This window comes from Linepithema humile, chromosome 6, assembly GCF_040581485.1.
Source record: "Linepithema humile isolate Giens D197 chromosome 6, Lhum_UNIL_v1.0, whole genome shotgun sequence".
In the NCBI taxonomy this organism is placed as follows: domain Eukaryota; kingdom Metazoa; phylum Arthropoda; class Insecta; order Hymenoptera; family Formicidae; genus Linepithema; species Linepithema humile.
The window spans coordinates 28,256,770-28,273,309 of record NC_090133.1 but is presented as its reverse complement, the minus strand read 5'-3'; the positions used below and the strand labels follow the sequence as shown (position 1 = coordinate 28,273,309).

The following is a 16,540-nucleotide window of genomic DNA, read 5'->3' as shown; positions in this document are numbered from 1 at the left end:
GACATTATCGGCGAGAGCTCAGTCGCTGTTTCCCGGTGCGCGGTGCAACACGTGAATTGATTTCGCGGCCGGCGCACCGAGAGTTTCTTCCGGCCACCGGTCGATCCACGACGCACGTATCACAGCTGATATCCGCCGTTACGTACCGGCCGTCAGCGTTTACCAGCTCGCGCCGCGCCGCGCCGAATCTCCCCGCGCGGGCTCGGCCCTCTCTCGCGCGCGCCTACGCTCGCTTCGTCGCCGCTCTCGCGCGCGTCCGCGCCCTACCCGTCTGCCCACCCGCGGGAATCTCGAAAAGCCCGCAGAAAGCCGAGCCGAAAGTGGAGCGAAAGCAGGAGGGAGCGAGCGTGCATGGCGAGCAGGTAGACGAGGAGGAGGGACGGGCCGGCGGCAAGGGTGGGAGGGGGACACTCGCCACCGCGCGCGCGGTTAATTGCGCCTCGCGAGATTGCCAGCCGTGCGAGAGGGGTGAGCTTCGATTTGCGCGGCATGGAGACCCTCGAGTCGAGTCGCGTGTGCCGTCTCTGCGGCCAGCACTCCGGTATCTCCATCAACATCTTCGATGAGAACGAGAACCACATCAGGAAGATCAACGCCGTACTGCCGATTATGGTATGTTGCTATCCTTCTCTTTCCCTCTCTCTCTCTCTCTCTCTCTCTCTCTTTTGTTCTCACTCGAGTGCTCGCTGGTCTGTTCCTTCCCGCCTCTTTCTCCTCAGCGAATTGCTCCTCTTTCCGCCTCGCTGTGGCGATTCTCCCTTCTCAAAAGGGGGGGTACGAGCGCTGCCGCGCGTCGGAGACACCTCGCTGTCCTTACTTCCGCAAAGGACGATCCCTGCGGAACGCACCCTCTCTCCTCCGCAATCGCTACACCGTGGAATGCGCGATCCATCTCTTCCATTGGCGCCAGTTTGCGCTTTCCGTGCTCTCTCCTGATTCCACCCTTCACGCCTTCGTCCTTCGAAGCCACAGAGCATACGCTTTGTATCGGCTCCAACGCGATGAACGTGCCACAATGCAGCGAGAAAGAGCGGAATTCCCACGTTCGCCAGGCACGTCGAATTGGCGAACGAGGAAGCAATGGATTTCAGGGACGGGGAGGGGGGTGGGCGGGGAGGAGGAGAAGAGGGTGCACGCACGTGTCCCGTTGCGTGAACGGGGCACGCATCGCTAAATCTCGCATGCGAGACGACGGACTCGTGAGAAGAAAATATCAACTTTCGCGAACTATTGATTCGCAAAAGTGAGGTTATTTCGTCGGATTTGCGCGCAAACTCGTTCCGAAATCCCGAGAGCCTCGATTATTGCGTAACTTGAGACACAAAGAGAGAGAGAGAGATAGAGATTCGACCGATCTCATCGATTCTTCGCATCGCCAATCGTGGGGATATCGCGGGAGATTTTTTTCATCGGTGTTGCGTTACACAAGCGTGTTAATTCTTCGGATTTCTTTTGCTTAATTGTGAATTTTTGATGATTTTTTACACATTTTTATTCTTTATTTCTTTATCTTTATAAAATACGTATGTAATTTCTCTTTTTTTTTTAAAATTCGATTTTTCGGATATTTTCGATTATTTTCAATGATTGTATTTTTGTTTAAGCTTAAAATTAAAAAATTTGTTTCTTTTTGTGTTTTGTTAGAATCGTTGTTTTTGACAATCTTGCGATAAGCTATCCTTAATTTAGCCAGAATATTGAATGTTTTGCGCAAATTTCATTCGTTTGTAATGAGAACGGATTAATAAATGAAAATTGCGATAACGAATGTAAAATTGTAACGAGCTTCAGCATAATTATTTCACTTTATTGTATCATCTATTTACATTTTTAATGTTTCCGTTTTTATATTTTAAATATAATATCGAATCAATTGTTAAATACAAATAAATTATTGCATCTATGACACATATCATATAACTCGAATCTATTTAAACTCAATTAGCGATCGCGACCGATTCCGAGCGCATCGCGATAATGTTAATGAACGGAAGTTTCCAGGCTTGCAGCATGCCATTCACACATGTTCACTGTATTACACGCATCTACATCAAGCGACAAAGCACGCTCGGCTTATTACACTCGCTACTCTTTCCATAGTTCGACAATTTCACTTCAAGGATTTTAACGAATCTCGTTGCTTATTAAAAATTCAGCAGTAATCGAAGGATTTGGTGTAACAATAATGTAATTTTTTATATCTTTTATATTCGTAGAAAACAAATTCACGAGGAAAATTAATTCAAAGCGTGTGTAAAATCAAGCGAAATAAATTTTTAAAGCCAGAAATTGATTTTCACAAAATCTTAAAAGTGTCTCGTCACCGAATTCTTCGATCGATCTTCCACAAATTAACTCCGCGTTTTTCAGGTGCACGAGATGGACTTGCTGCCGAAGCAGATGTGCCATCGGTGCAGCTACAAACTGGAGGAATTCCACAAGTTTTACGTGAACTGCCTGAAGACTGACGCTGCGCTCAAGAGCCAGTTGTCGTGGATGCGGAAGAGCCGCGGCAGGGAGAAGATCGGCGTGCCGATGGTGCACATCGAAAATGTAAAGATCAAGGCGGAACCGCTCGACTACGACGTGTTCGATCTCGAGCCGCTGGTGGAGAACATCGACTACATTAACTCGATGGGCCCGGTGGCGTTTCCGGCCGACGGCATTCACGACGAGCTGACCTACGCGACGTTCTCGCGCTGTCAATGTTACTGTGATAAAGACCAAAGCAGATCGGGGCGAACCGCGGCGGAGTTCTGTCGCGATTACGAGGAATCGGTGTCCAGATGCGGCAAGATCGCGGACAATTCGCGAAAGAGGACTCTCAAGAACACCAGGCTGAGACCGATCCTGAGGAAAACGCTGCTGCCGGGCTGCCTGCAGAAGCGCTCGTCGCACGTCAACGTCGCCGATGCGCGGGATCGCTTGGCGACCGTTATCGGTCTCAAGAACGACGTGTCCTCTTTGGAAACGCATAACTGTCTTCGCGGTAGATCCGTGACAGTTGCCGAAAATCCGACAGCTTCTAAGAGCACGATAGTGCGGAATTTGAGACCCAGAAGAAATCTCGTGGACTACGCATCAGTTAAGAAGAGGACATCGAGCGTGAATCCGAGACCCGCGAGCAAGTCGGACGTGCCTACTTCGACGATGAGACTCGCGCTGGACTTCGAGCCGACGCGGCAGATCAAAGAGGAGCAGCTAGAAGAGTTCGAAGGGCGGCGAACGTTGAGACCGAGGCGGAACCTCGTGGACTATCACGGGCCGAAGAAGAGAAAGTTCTCGGAGTATCGCGGCGAGACGTGCGAGGTGTTCAAGAACACCTTTCCGCTCTGTCCCGCGAAGAAGAGGACGCAGCGGTGCAGCGAGAAGCCCTCGAAACACGAGAGCGCGCCGGATATTCTGAATCTCAAAGTAAAACAGGAAGCTCTGGACGATCTCGAGGACGCGATGCTGAACGAAGCGACCGGCGCGGCGTCTCGATTATCGGGCACGACGGTCGCCGGTTTTCCCGCCAAGACCGAACCACCGACGGGCGACGTCGATCCGCGAGACGACACGACGGACTACTTCAAGTTCCAGTTGGCCAAGGGAAAGTCGCTTTCCAACATTGTGAGAAACAGACTGGCCAGAACGAAGAAGGTGTGCCGGCTGCCCGGGGCGAATTATTCGCCCAAGTGCCTGAGGAGTCAGGACACTTACCTGAGGAACGGCAAGCCGAGGAAGAGCGACCACGCGAAGTGGTCGGTGAAGAGGCCGCAGACGAAGAAGCTGATGGACGCGGTTGCCAAGCGCGCCAAGAAAGTGCCGCCGACGGTGCTGAAGCTGGCCGAGAGCATCAAGCACTACTGTGACACGTGTAACGTCAGTTTCATAAACAAGGAATTGTTCAGGCTACACACGTGCTACTACGATTGATCTTTGTGGCTGAATTCTTTGATCTTTCAACTACCTGTTAAGCAGCTCGATAAGGCCGCGTTGCGGGCCGCTTGATGGATACCCCGAAAGATTAAAATCGTGTTCCAAGTGTCTCTGCTATGTCTGAGGAAAGATTAGATGAAGATTATGATTGTTAATCATAAAGATTATGGATATTATTTAAACAGATTGTTTCGGCGAATTTTTATCTCCGGATACCTCGAAATGGAAGAGGTTCAATTTTTTTTTAAGTTTGGATATTTCAAAGATAACGAGACGACTGTTCAGAAAAATAATGTGCCTGTCTCGAAAAATTTGACCAAATTTTGTTTATTTTTTTGCAACATTGACAAAAGCTGTTCTAAAAAATTTTTGATATTCTTTTTTTTGCATAAACTTTTTTTTTCTTTTTTTTAATTTTAAAATTATGGAAAATTCTTATTTTATTTAAAATTATAAGTGCGGAGATGAACGGAAAATAATCAATTCCTTACGTGCATATTGTACTTTTTGTTTATATATGATATTATTACTTCTATAATATCATTTATTGTTAACGATCATAAATGTATACTTACATTTTGTTAATCAACTTATATACGGTAAACTATGACAATTGTTGCAATATACGCTTAAGATTTTATGTAGGGATTCACAAGTCGCCTTCAAAAAGATTGAGAAATAAATATATGTACATATATAAGTAGAAATATATTTTATGAGAAACCAGAGAGATATATATGTTGATATTTGATAAGAACAAATGAATTGAAGTAACAACCGATTTTTGAAAAATTTCCCATTATATGAATAAATAAGATGCAATAATCGAAAATCGCTTTCTTTACGCCACTTCGAAAATTTATATATTAATATAGCTAATATTTTTTAACAATATGCTTAAAAATTTATGGAGATACAGAAACATGTACAATTTCTTTATAATTGAAGAAACTTATTGATCAACGCATTAGTGCAATTAATATAAGAATTTATTATATAATTAATAATATCCTTTCACTATTGTTACATACCAAATATAATTAACTAATATTGTTGCATCAACAAATTCGATTTATAATGATTATTGACACCAAACTACATAAATTTATGTAATCTTTTATTGTTACAAAATACTTCTCTGAATTATCTATCAATGCACAAATAAAGAAATATATGGATGATGTTATATGATAGATACATATTTTTTTCTCATACCATTAATGAGTTAATGTTATTTAATTATACACAATTACAAAACGATTATATAATCATTCCAATCCCATTACTATTTTTCTTGTCTTTTATTTTCTTAATTTTTTAAAGAAGTTTACTTGAAGTAGTGAAGATGTTATTGAAAAAAACAATGTATGTTTTTTATATATAATCGCTGCAAAATATAATAAGAAATGTTTATTTCTCTCTGAGAAGGTTGTGTTGCAGATTTTTTATGACATTACCATCTAACGATAGCACGATATAAACATACGAACACGATAAGGCGTCCACTGGCTGTGAGGAATGAATACTTAAGGTACCTTTTCACGTGACTGCGTCAACGCTGCTATCTAGCGTTCCATGAATTTGTGCCTTAACATGGTGGTCCGTGCGGTAAACTCGGCGAGCTTGTGTTTCGTCGGAATACTCGGAATGCTTTTATGCCGCGATCGTGTGATAAGTATTCGTTGACGCGCACACGCGTGCTTGTACATTCGTGCGACGTTACCGGTGCGTTAGACACGGTTTTTACGTGCGGTGCTGCGATTGCGATAACGCGACGATGTCGGTTAGTTACGCCAGGATGAAATCGTGCCACGAGGCGTTGTCATTGACGTCGGTGTCGTCGACGATGACGATGGTGGTCTCGAATGGCGCACCCAGGCGAGCCGGCGACGAGAAGGACTGGCAGATGCAGCTGGCTTTTTGCAAACCTCGTCACAATGCCACGATCGAGTGCGTCAATTGCATCAGTCAGACGTGGCGGATGAAGGAGCGGGTACGTGTACATAAACATTGTGGGATGCGACTCGCAATCGCAATGTGATAAAATAACATAGCGGTAAAACGCACGATGATCTCGACGCGAAAAAGAAGGAGTGCGATTTCTCATCTACAATACGCGCGTGAGAGTCGTGTATGAATTGATACGATGGCGTGCTTTTTTTTTGTTTTTAGATGAAAACTGTGAGCGTCGCTCTGGTATTGTGTCTGAACGTTGGCGTCGACCCGCCGGACATCGTCAAGACGCAGCCTTGCGCGCGCCTTGAATGTTGGATAGGTGAGTAAACCAGCCCTGCGTTTATTTACATTCTGTCTTTTCTATTGATGCACATGTCGTTACGTAATTGAGACTTTGAGGTTAGGTATGTTTCATGTGCATTTCACAGTCCAGCATGTGGAATATTGGACTTCGCGAATGTTTGCCAGGTGGCGTCGTTCGGCCTAATTTTTCTTTCGATTTTGTATTTGATTTAAATTTAGACAAAATAACTTTATGATAAAGTTTAAATTTTTTATCATTAAAAAATTTTCTAGTGAAAAGAGAAAATACAAAGTAATTTTAATAAAAAGAAGAAAAATACAAATTTAATGGTTTATTTAAAAAAAAAAAAAGGAAAGTAAGAGCACTTGTAATAATTAATTTTTGCAACAATGCCTGCACAACTCAATTCTTCCATTCTTATGTTCTTTCTCAAATTTCATATTGAATGTAGAACGTATAATTTTTTGTTATTAAAGAAAGTTGTTATAAAATATTTATGCGAAATGTTTATATATATTGTAAAGTGATTTCGCTTATAAGATAATCAAAATAATTTTACATAGGTAATAAGTAATTTTAAACAATATTGAAGACTTATGATACATATTTATTGCAGATCCTTTGTCAGTGAGCCCTCAAAAGGCTCTTGAAACTATTGGTTCAAATTTACAAAAACAATATGAACGATGGCAACCAAGAGCGCGTTATAAGCAGAGCTTAGATCCAACTGTCGAAGAAGTTAAGAAATTATGTACCTCTTTGAGACGAAATGCCAAGGAAGAAAGAGTTCTGTTTCATTATAACGGTCATGGTGTGCCGAAACCTACCACTAATGGAGAAATATGGGTATTTAATAGGGTCAGTATATTAGCATTACATATGAAGGAATATATTTATTGTTGTTATCATCGCAGCATCATAAAAATGATAAAAGATTACATTTTTTAAATCAAATATAATTAATTTACGTTAGAATAAGTATGTTTGCGTTAACAGTGATTTATTTTTCCAGACATATACACAATACATTCCATTATCAGTGTACGACTTGCAGACCTGGATGGGTGCGCCTAGCATTTATGTATATGATTGTTCTAATGCAGGCATTATCGTGGAATCTTTTCAACAGTTTGCTGATCAGCATGAAAAAGAGTACGAAGTAAGGCATAGAAGTGACACAGAAATTTGTTAAAAATTCTAAGCTTTAATAAAGTATGTAGATGTAATTAAACAAAATTGCTCTTTACAGATGGAAAAGCAGCAAACTCGCGCAACTGGTGTAACGTGTCCCGCAGCGCCGTGTTATAAAAATTGTATCCAATTAGCAGCGTGTGCAGCCAATCAGATTTTACCAATGAATCCGAATCTACCTGCAGATATATTTACATCATGCCTTACTACACCGATAAAAATTGCAATACGTTGGTAAGAATTTTGAATATAAGAAATGGAAAAAAGTTATATCAGTGTTATGCATAAATTTTTGTTTGTACAGGTTTGCGATGCAGCCTACATCCAAATTAGTTCCTAATATATCGCTTGATCTCATTGACAAGTAAGATTTTATCAAATTTTCTTATTAAATTTCATGCCGTGTAATCGGAAAAATAGGTGTACAAACATTTTTGCGTGTGCTTTCAGAATCCCTGGACAATTGACGGATAGAAGGACAATGTTAGGCGAACTTAATTGGATATTCACCGCCATTACCGATACAATAGCATGGAACACTTTGCCAAGAGGTAAGGAATTTGTATTATGAATTTATTGACATAAAATAAAAATGGAAGAATTATAAGCGTATCTTTTTCTTTATTTATAGATCTATTTCAAAGATTGTTCAGACAAGATCTATTAGTCGCCAGTCTTTTTAGAAATTTTTTGCTAGCAGAGAGAATACTTCGTTCTTACGATTGCACGCCAGTTTCATCTCCAAAATTACCGCCAACATATCAGGTGAACTGATCTGTGATCTATTGATCTTGAGTGAAAGAGATTTTTTTTCCAATAAGTTTTGAATTACTGAAATAATTAACATTTTCATTTTTAGCATCGTATGTGGCAAGCTTGGGACATGGCGCTTGATCTGTGCTTGGCACAACTGCCAACAGTTCTGGAAAACGAGGATCGCTATGTGCATTCGTCATTCTTCGAGGATCAACTTACGGCTTTTCAAGTGTGGCTTAACTTAGGATCGAAGAAACGCAGTCCACCCGAACAGCTTCCAATCGTTCTCCAAGTACTGCTGAGCCAAGTCCATAGACTGAGAGCATTAGAACTATTAGGACGTTTTCTCGATCTCGGTCCATGGGCTGTAAATCTAGCACTTAGTGTCGGTATCTTTCCGTACGTTTTAAAGTTATTACAAAGCAACGCCAGAGAACTTCGACCTTTGCTCGTTTTTATATGGGCGAAGATACTGGCAGTAGATAACGTAAGTCTTCCTTTACCTTTTTTTTACAAACAAAATCCATATTTTCATTTAAGAAGTTTAATTCTAATTTCACGTATAATCCGCAATATACTGCAGACTTGCCAAGCGGATCTTGTGCGCGATGGCGGCCACAAATATTTCTTGTCCGTGCTTCAGGATACTTCTATTCCGGTAGCTTATACATTATACTTTAATTTATCTGATAACTGGCACAGCTAAACTCTCAACAAAAGTGTGTTTGATGATGATTTCAGAGCGAGCATAGAACGTTAGCCGCGTTTGTACTGGCCAGTATTGTAAACGATTACAGACCGGGTCAGGTGGCTGCAAATCAGGGCAATCTCGTTTCGATATGCTTGGAACAGCTGGGAGACGCAAACTCTTTGCTACGGCAGTGGCTCTGTTTGTGTCTGGCACGGCTTTGGCATAATTTTGACAAGGCGAGATGGTGCGGAGTCAGGGACATCGCTCATGAGAAGCTGTTTACATTATTAAAGGATCCTGTTCCAGAGGTGACGGCTTGTTATTAATTCCGTGAATACTTTCCTAATTGCGGACACCGGTTTTGCTTTACGAATTATTGAGCTAAATTTAAGCACGTTAAAATATCGTTTACAAATTATTATATATGATGTAAAAAAAGGTACAACATTTAAGCGGATTGAAAGTCTTGTTATTTCATTAGGAGTATTTTTTATTAGAACATATGTTGGGAATTTCAAGATGGCATTACGTTATATTTTTATCGAATAAAATTTACAATAGACGTTAATCGGTATATAAATAAATTCGCTATAATTTATTTCAATGTATAATGCGATAAAAAGATCATGTTTTGCACTTTTGATATAATTTAATATAGCTGCGATTAGGCGCTACAAAATTGACGATAATTCCATCAACATTATGTGTGTGTATCGATCTATAGATTTTAAAGAAATATTTATTGCTTCAGGTTCGGGCAGCTAGCGTATACGCTTTGGGCACGTTCATAAACAGTGTAACGACCAGGAGCGAGCACGCAAATAATATCGATCAAATTATCGCTATGACGCTTATTAATACCGTCTCTCACGACATGTGCCCGCTGGTTAGAAAGGTAAGTAGCAGAAATCACGAAATTGAGCAAAATCTGTCGACAAATGACTGCGACGAAATCGCTATTGCAGGAATTAGTTGTAGCTCTTCAATGGATGGTGCTGCATTTCGAGAATTCTTTCGTGACGCTAGCTATGGCCGAGGAGAACAGTCGGAAGGACCTCGTCGTGGAAACCCTGTCTCCGTTCAGTGGTATGAGGCGTATTAGCTCGCGCGACAGATTGAAGATGCTGTCACCTAACAATACATACACCGTAGATATGATCGATGGATTCGGGTCGCAGGACCGTATCAAAAGAGTGTCGTCCTCGTCGTCCATTAGCAGTCTAGGTAAGACACCGGGTGTTGGTTCGTAGAAAAAATCGAAAGCCAATCAATTCTCTCTGTCTGATCACTGAATCGAACAGTCACTTGATTCTTTCGTGTGCCAGGTAATAATTGGGAGTTCGTGAGGAAACCTTGCGAGTCACTTGGTAATAATGATTGGAAGTTTCATTGCATGTTCGTACATAGTTTCGTACATCCTTTGTTTTTGCGACTGTGCAATGCCATCGATAGAGATACGCTTATCGCACAAGCTTTGTATAATAGCAATATCTTTTTTTTTTTCTTTTCTCAATTCAAAATACATCCTCGCGATGAACCAGACTTTGCGAATTTGACGAGAAACTCTTTTATCACAGGTCACAATTCTCTCGGAAATCTGCCAAGTCTCTCTTACGGTAGTGTATATATGAAATTATGGCATGGATTGTGCAATCTCGACAACGATCCTCATCCGGCCGTCGGTGTTATGTCTCAAAAAATCACCAATCACATTCGCATTAAGGTATTAGAATTTAATATAGAAATGGGACGACGGTATTGTCGTCGCGTAAAATTTTTTCTCGTATAAAACGTGAGAAATTTCAGGTGAAGGCATCCTCCACGCCTAAAGAAGTAGTCGAAACAAAAATCTCCTCGTCGTTATCTCTTCCACCATCACCATCGAATCGCACTGGTTATTTAAGGTTGGTCAAAACATACTTTGCCGAAAGGTGTTTAACCTCCATTTTGCCTCCAATTATTTTTGGCTACAGCAAAGGAGAATCGCCACCCGCTGTCAATTCTGGAACGGATTTGCTGCGTTCTTCGAGAGGTTTGCCGCACAGTCGCACGAGGAAACCTGTTCCTAACACGGTAAGAATTATTTTAGTACGTATAAGTATGTGAGAATAAGTCAAAAAGGAGCATTTTTAAGAAATCGAACTTTGAAAGTCCACTATTTAGTTTCTCTCACAAATATATACTTCTTTAACTGTACAGATATCCGAAGAGGCAGACGAAGTACTTGGAGCCAAGACTCCACTAACCATCTCCCAGTTCGTCGAATGGAGTTGTGCGCAATTCGCTCAGCCTGTTAGTTTAGAGGATGAAATAGATGATATTGAAAGCAGACCTTATCTCGAGCGAGAATGGCGGTAAGACAGTCTGATTTTTCCAATTCTAAGAAAAATCTATCAAGTTTTCGTATTTCTAAACAAAATGTCACGCATAATCGTCACAGATTTATACGCAATGCGAAGCAGAGGCACGATGCAAAGGAAGAACAAATACGTGCACCGCAGAGCAAGATAGAATCGCAAATCTATCACGCAAGATGTCCGCAGTCGCCTCAGATCCTGGTTTTTCATCCGTTCGAACCACATTTGGCCGTTGCGTTGAAAGATTGCTTTGGGTAATTGTCTCGCTGAAAACATTTCTAAAATACGATAATGGACATAATACACATACGTAAAAAAATGATTTCTGATTAATGTTTATAACAAATTTTTAGAGTATGGGATTATCAGAATGGCACAAAATTGTCTTACTGTGCGAGTCGCGGAAACAATGCGAAATCGCGCATCACGGCACTCGAATTCATCAACCCTCACGACTTAAGCCTGATAATGGCGGGTTCCGACGACGGTTCCGTGCGAATATGGAAGCATTACAACGGCTCGATAAGCCGCGATCCTATTTTACTCACAGCTTGGCAGGCGTTGGCGGACGTGCAACCCGCAACCAAAACATCTAGTGGTATGGAACACCAAGGCAATTAATTTATATCTTTATAGCTGTTCTAGATTATTCTAGCTATAAATTTTTATATTATATTGCGTCAATAATCTTATATAAAGTACACCGGCATAAAAATGAGAAATCGGTATTGAAAAAGGTGGAACTTGACATGTATCTAGTCTGTTAACTTTGAGGTAACGCGTTGGCTAAAAGTTATTCACATGCTTTATTATCAGCGCTACCTTAAAGTCGATAGATAAAAAATTATGTATAGATTCCACTCTTTTCTCTAAAATTTTCAACGTTTTATCTCTGTATAGCTTATTATTGTGAAGATGGTGAATTATTTATTTTCAGCAATAGCACGACTAGTCACGAAGTGGGAACAAGAATCGCTCACCTTGGCAGTAACAGGCGACGTTCGTATCGTGAGACTCTGGGACGCGGAGACCGAATTAAAGAAGCAAGATATACCAACGGGCGCCGATTGTTGCACCACTTGTCTCGACGTTGACGGCACAGGTTGGTTGTATAAAAAAATTTCATCTTATTGATACCACATTTGTATAAAAGTTTCTCTTGTCTCCTTTCATGACGCAAAATAAATTTTATATTGATTTCGAAATCCTTTCCAAGGTGCAATAATGGCATTGGGCTGTGGTGACGGATCTGTCCGGCTCTTGGATCGAAGATTACCCCCTGCAGAAGCGAGAGTTATGACCTGGAGGGAACACACCGCCTGGGTGTTGGGCGCGTATCTGAGGGAATCCGAGCCGCAATTGTTCACCGGATCTTCCTCGGGCGACATAAAAATCTTCGACCTGAGAAAAAATTCCTCTGTGAACACACTTCAGATAGCATCAGGTATTGCAGCGCTGATGGTACACGAAGTAGCTGATATTTTTGCCTGGTAAGTTGAATTTATCCCATTAGTATTGTTGATAAATCTATAGAACGTTAACCGTTAACGTAACCGCTAACACAGCTATAATTTCTTGTAACAATGATGGCCTCGAATAGTGCCTCGGAATAAAAGGATACATTCTTGTTGCAGCGGCACTACGAATCACTGTCTGAGCGTCCACAATATGACGGGTCAACATCTCAACACGATAAAATTTCACGAGGGCTTCATGGGCACGCGTCTCAGCCCCGTAAGCTGTCTGAACTTTCATCCGCATCGCGTGACCATGGCGGCCGGCTTTGTGGACAGTACTTTTACGGTGTATGAGCCACGCAGATGACTACTAGAGATGGAACTTGTGTAAGGTCTTTGTAAATTTACAGCAGTGCTTTACGCTCTCGCATTCGTTCTTGCGCGTTGCGCTATTATCGTCGAAATCAGGGCTTTTTTTTAGTCCCCGTGTTTTCGCTAGAGAACCATACGATGGTTTCTGACCATTAAAAAGTAACTATTAGTAAGCAGCACATCTTCCTTTCTTTTTTTTTTTGTTGTTGGCTAGGGAATCGACGACCTCGCCTGCTAATGTGTGAAAAGAAATAGGAAAAAAAAAAGGACAGTTGTAGTTTTGTGATAAAATTGAGCCCCATTGAATGGATTAACCAAAGTGTCTGAAGGCAACCAAAGAACAAAATGTACGATTAACTATCTTGGTGTAAACTTTACGCGCAAGATAGAATCGAAGCAACTTTGGTATTCCGGGAGATGCTTATTTATAACAATACGTGTACGTACATTGTGATAAAAGATTAATGCGAGTTTGTGTACGTAAGAGTGGTTGAGAGAGTAATGTTTAACGAATGTTTTGTTATCCGCACGATGATAACAATCTTGATTATTGTGCCATGCAATATCTGCTTCAGGATCCGAGCTGTGTTTCATACAGCTTTTTATGTAACGGAAATATATTTTAATTACCGAATCGATAAATACGTGGCTGTGTAAATACGATTCGCATTATACGCATTTTTATAAGCTACGTGGAAGGCAAGTTGACACTAGAGATTACGTTTCACTATTATTTCTCGATATAATTTTAGCCATTGTTCTTTCTTCTTGTTATTTTTTCTATCACCGTATTTTCTGACCGATAAATTAATGTAGGATCTTTTTCGACAATTTTAACTGTTATTGATGTACAAATTTTGTATAAATAAGTATAATTTGATGAATAATTGAACTCGATATTAAGCATAATTGTTATATTTTTATGCGTTAATTTTCAATTGCAATATTAGATATATAGCACGTATGTGCAATACTTGCGTATCAATACAGATACAGATACAGTTTACCGAAGCTTTCCACATATATATTGTATATATATGAAGAAGCCTGAACATTTTGAAATACGTAATAGTATGTGCAACCTCTGATTAATTATTGCATAAGTATGTTTGACAAGAATTTACGAGTTTTATTCGCATTGCAGTTACAACGAAGTGTCATATTATTAGTTTAAATGTTCACATCTCACAGCTGTCAGCTAAAATAGTCTGATTGTCTCACATTTGTATCTGTTAAGAATTATGTAAAGTATCTGCGTTCCGTGGTATCACATATCTGGGAAAATTATAGCATAATACGTTGGCAATTGCATTTGCGATCATAATTATGTAATTGTATTGTCGAATAATAATTGACGACGGATTATAAACAGCACGATCACTTATTCTGTTATATAATTAATTTATTGAGATTTGTTCCGTTAAAGCTAGCGATCGATGTCGCTGCTATTTATGCGCCGAGTGCACAATCCGCCGATATTTGCGGCGATAGAGAGCAATGTAGCTTCATTAAGACATGTAACAAATGTAGAACAAGTTACTATTAAGTTAAAAGTACGAAGTAGAGCACGTTAATGTTAACAGAATCGAGAAACGGTTATATTATTGTAATAATAAACATATTGTAAATACGTAGACACATAGCAGTAAATGTGCGCTAAGGGAAAGACGTGAAAGGTGCAAATAGCTTTATCTCTTTATATTATACGATAGTTTTGTTATTGACACGCAGTCTAGGCGATGAAGTGACGGGCATTGATGGATGGTGCTGCGAAGCTGGAGCCACATTGTCGAAATGAGCCTCGTGTTGGAGAATGTGTGTTTGATTTTCTGTCGATCTTTGTATCGTCAACATTCTCGCAATTCATATTTTGTTTCGATTCGCGGATTCGGGTAGCTCCTTTTGAGGTTCAGTTTGCTTGTGGTCCCAGTTTTAGAGTTTCATTGATTGCAAATAGATATGTAGGTGCAAACATAGTGCCAGATGTACTTAAGTGTCATCATCGACCGACGATTCTGAAACTCGTGCGTTTTTTTTTCTGTTATCAAAGCGATTTGTTCATTCTGTTTTGTTCGACAAACCGCTCTAATTCTCTGTTACTTCTCATTGCATTCGAAGAAAAAAAAAAACGGATAACAGAAAATAAATTACACTTTATTTGTGAAATTGGATATTTGAAATATTGTTTCGTAGATATTTGCCACAGAAAACAAATATCCATTTTAAGAAAAAGTATTAACTAACGATTCAAATTTGGCGCTATTAGTGATGGATTGCACTGCGGTCAACATTAAAAATAGAATTTTTCTATATTTATTTTTTTAAAGCGTGGCAATATTTAAATAGGCGGTCCATACTGACTCTTCTCTTCTCCTAAAATTTAGTCGCGCTTTACATTTATTTAACTTGCACATTGGTCACAAAATGAGTTAATACAAATTTAAATAACGAGATCAAAAAAGAAAAAAGGAAAAAAAACGCATTGAGATTAAACTGCGGTCGACAAAAAAAAAGGGGGGGATATCGGTAAGTCTAGACTCCTGACTTCCAGAGATTTATCATGGAACTGTTCCGATTCGAATCATTTCGCTTTTCAGTGATTGTTTTATCATGGATGTTCGAATTATATCCGAGACAATTGGCAGATTCAAAGAAAATTGATAATAGTCTGGGGATATATTTTTTTCTGATAAAAATTGAAAATTGCGAATTCTGAATTGAATCCTGAATAATTCCGTAATAATTCCTACATGCGGGACCGGTGCTGCCATTAGGCACCGAACAGGCAACCGCCTAGGGCTCAAGGGCTCCAAGAGCAAAGCTCAAAGAGGCGCAGCAATCACCATCAGGAAAGTTGGCAATTTTTTTAGACGAGGGGGGTGAATAGTTAGTTTTGCCTAAGGCGTAAACAGTCTGGCACCGGTCCTGTCTACATGTATATATTATACATGTACAACTTGACAACGTATTATATATTGTACAGTGTATAATATATAATTATGTACGATTATACGTATGCAACAACGATCGCGCTGCTATTAGATTAGCTAGCAATAACAATCGGCAGGCATTTAGATGGTAAGTCGTGGAGAGAGGCGAGTATTGCGATTTCGCACTGTGCGCTACTGTAAATTTGTGTAATTATGTATTAATCGCCTCGTAGAAACAAATACAATACGGTCACGATCCTGTGTAAATATGAGAAATCTCGTAATCTCGTAATTCTTCTCATTGTCTTTATTCCAATCGCATTTTTAGAAATTATTGTCAATATATTCACTTATTACTAAATTGATGGAAGATATTTTTCTTCTCTTTTTCGATTTTTCCTTCTGTCGCGTGTGTCGGTGTTAAATATGAAAACTTGCGCAGCTTGTTAATGTCCGTGCTTGGTTGCAGTGTTTTATTCAAGCGTGAATGCGATACGGGTGCATCGGTGCATCCGGAATGCACCGCGGGTGGTACGCGAAGTTGAAACATCGCGATAAGAGCTTTTGTGCGGCCCCTCGTGCGAAATCGATGTGTAGAACGATTT

The 16,540-nt window shown here is 40.3% G+C and overlaps 2 protein-coding genes across 7 annotated transcripts; both read left to right on the top strand.

Moving 5' to 3' along the window:
* The first annotated feature begins 20 nt into the window (after positions 1-20).
* LOC105671384 (uncharacterized) lies at positions 21-5,114 on the top strand. Its single transcript, XM_012365506.2, has 2 exons — positions 21-612; positions 2,371-5,114. The coding sequence occupies exons 1-2, from the start codon at positions 490-492 to the stop codon at positions 3,916-3,918; spliced, it is 1,671 nt and encodes a 556-aa protein (XP_012220929.1). The 5' UTR covers positions 21-489; the 3' UTR covers positions 3,919-5,114.
* A 230-nt stretch (positions 5,115-5,344) lies between these two features.
* raptor (regulatory associated protein of MTOR complex 1) lies at positions 5,345-16,227 on the top strand. 6 transcript variants are annotated; one of them, XM_012365585.2, is made up of 24 exons: positions 5,345-5,914; positions 6,094-6,196; positions 6,798-7,039; positions 7,194-7,340; positions 7,431-7,606; positions 7,677-7,736; positions 7,823-7,923; positions 8,004-8,137; positions 8,232-8,615; positions 8,712-8,786; positions 8,870-9,127; positions 9,571-9,714; positions 9,785-9,905; positions 9,972-10,043; positions 10,145-10,186; positions 10,397-10,542; positions 10,626-10,723; positions 10,793-10,892; positions 11,019-11,173; positions 11,260-11,430; positions 11,530-11,789; positions 12,114-12,278; positions 12,393-12,666; positions 12,811-16,227. In XM_012365585.2, exons 1-24 carry the CDS (start codon positions 5,699-5,701, stop codon positions 12,998-13,000), a joined length of 3,834 nt encoding a protein of 1,277 aa, XP_012221008.1. In that variant the 5' UTR covers positions 5,345-5,698; the 3' UTR covers positions 13,001-16,227. The 6 variants fall into 6 exon arrangements, with proteins under 6 accessions (XP_012221008.1, XP_012221009.1, XP_012221004.1 ...); XM_012365586.2 differs by lacking the exon at positions 10,145-10,186; XM_012365581.2 differs by having other exon boundaries at positions 9,785-10,043.
* The last annotated feature ends 313 nt before the right edge of the window (positions 16,228-16,540 follow it).

What these genes read in the sequence shown, in the direction of transcription:
- LOC105671384 (XM_012365506.2), top strand. Translation starts at nt 490, where the DNA reads ATGGAGACCCTCGAGTCGAGTCGCGTGTGCCGTCTCTGCGGCCAGCAC. An exon ending in ACGCCGTACTGCCGATTATG is followed by an intron (nt 613 to 2,370) that starts GTATGTTGCTAT and finishes CGCGTTTTTCAG; the next exon opens with GTGCACGAGATGGACTTGCT.
- raptor (XM_012365581.2), top strand. Translation starts at nt 5,699, where the DNA reads ATGTCGGTTAGTTACGCCAGGATGAAATCGTGCCACGAGGCGTTGTCA. An exon ending in TCGCTTGATCTCATTGACAA is followed by an intron (nt 7,737 to 7,822) that starts GTAAGATTTTAT and finishes GTGTGCTTTCAG; the next exon opens with AATCCCTGGACAATTGACGG. An exon ending in TCTCGACGTTGACGGCACAG is followed by an intron (nt 12,279 to 12,392) that starts GTTGGTTGTATA and finishes ATCCTTTCCAAG; the next exon opens with GTGCAATAATGGCATTGGGC.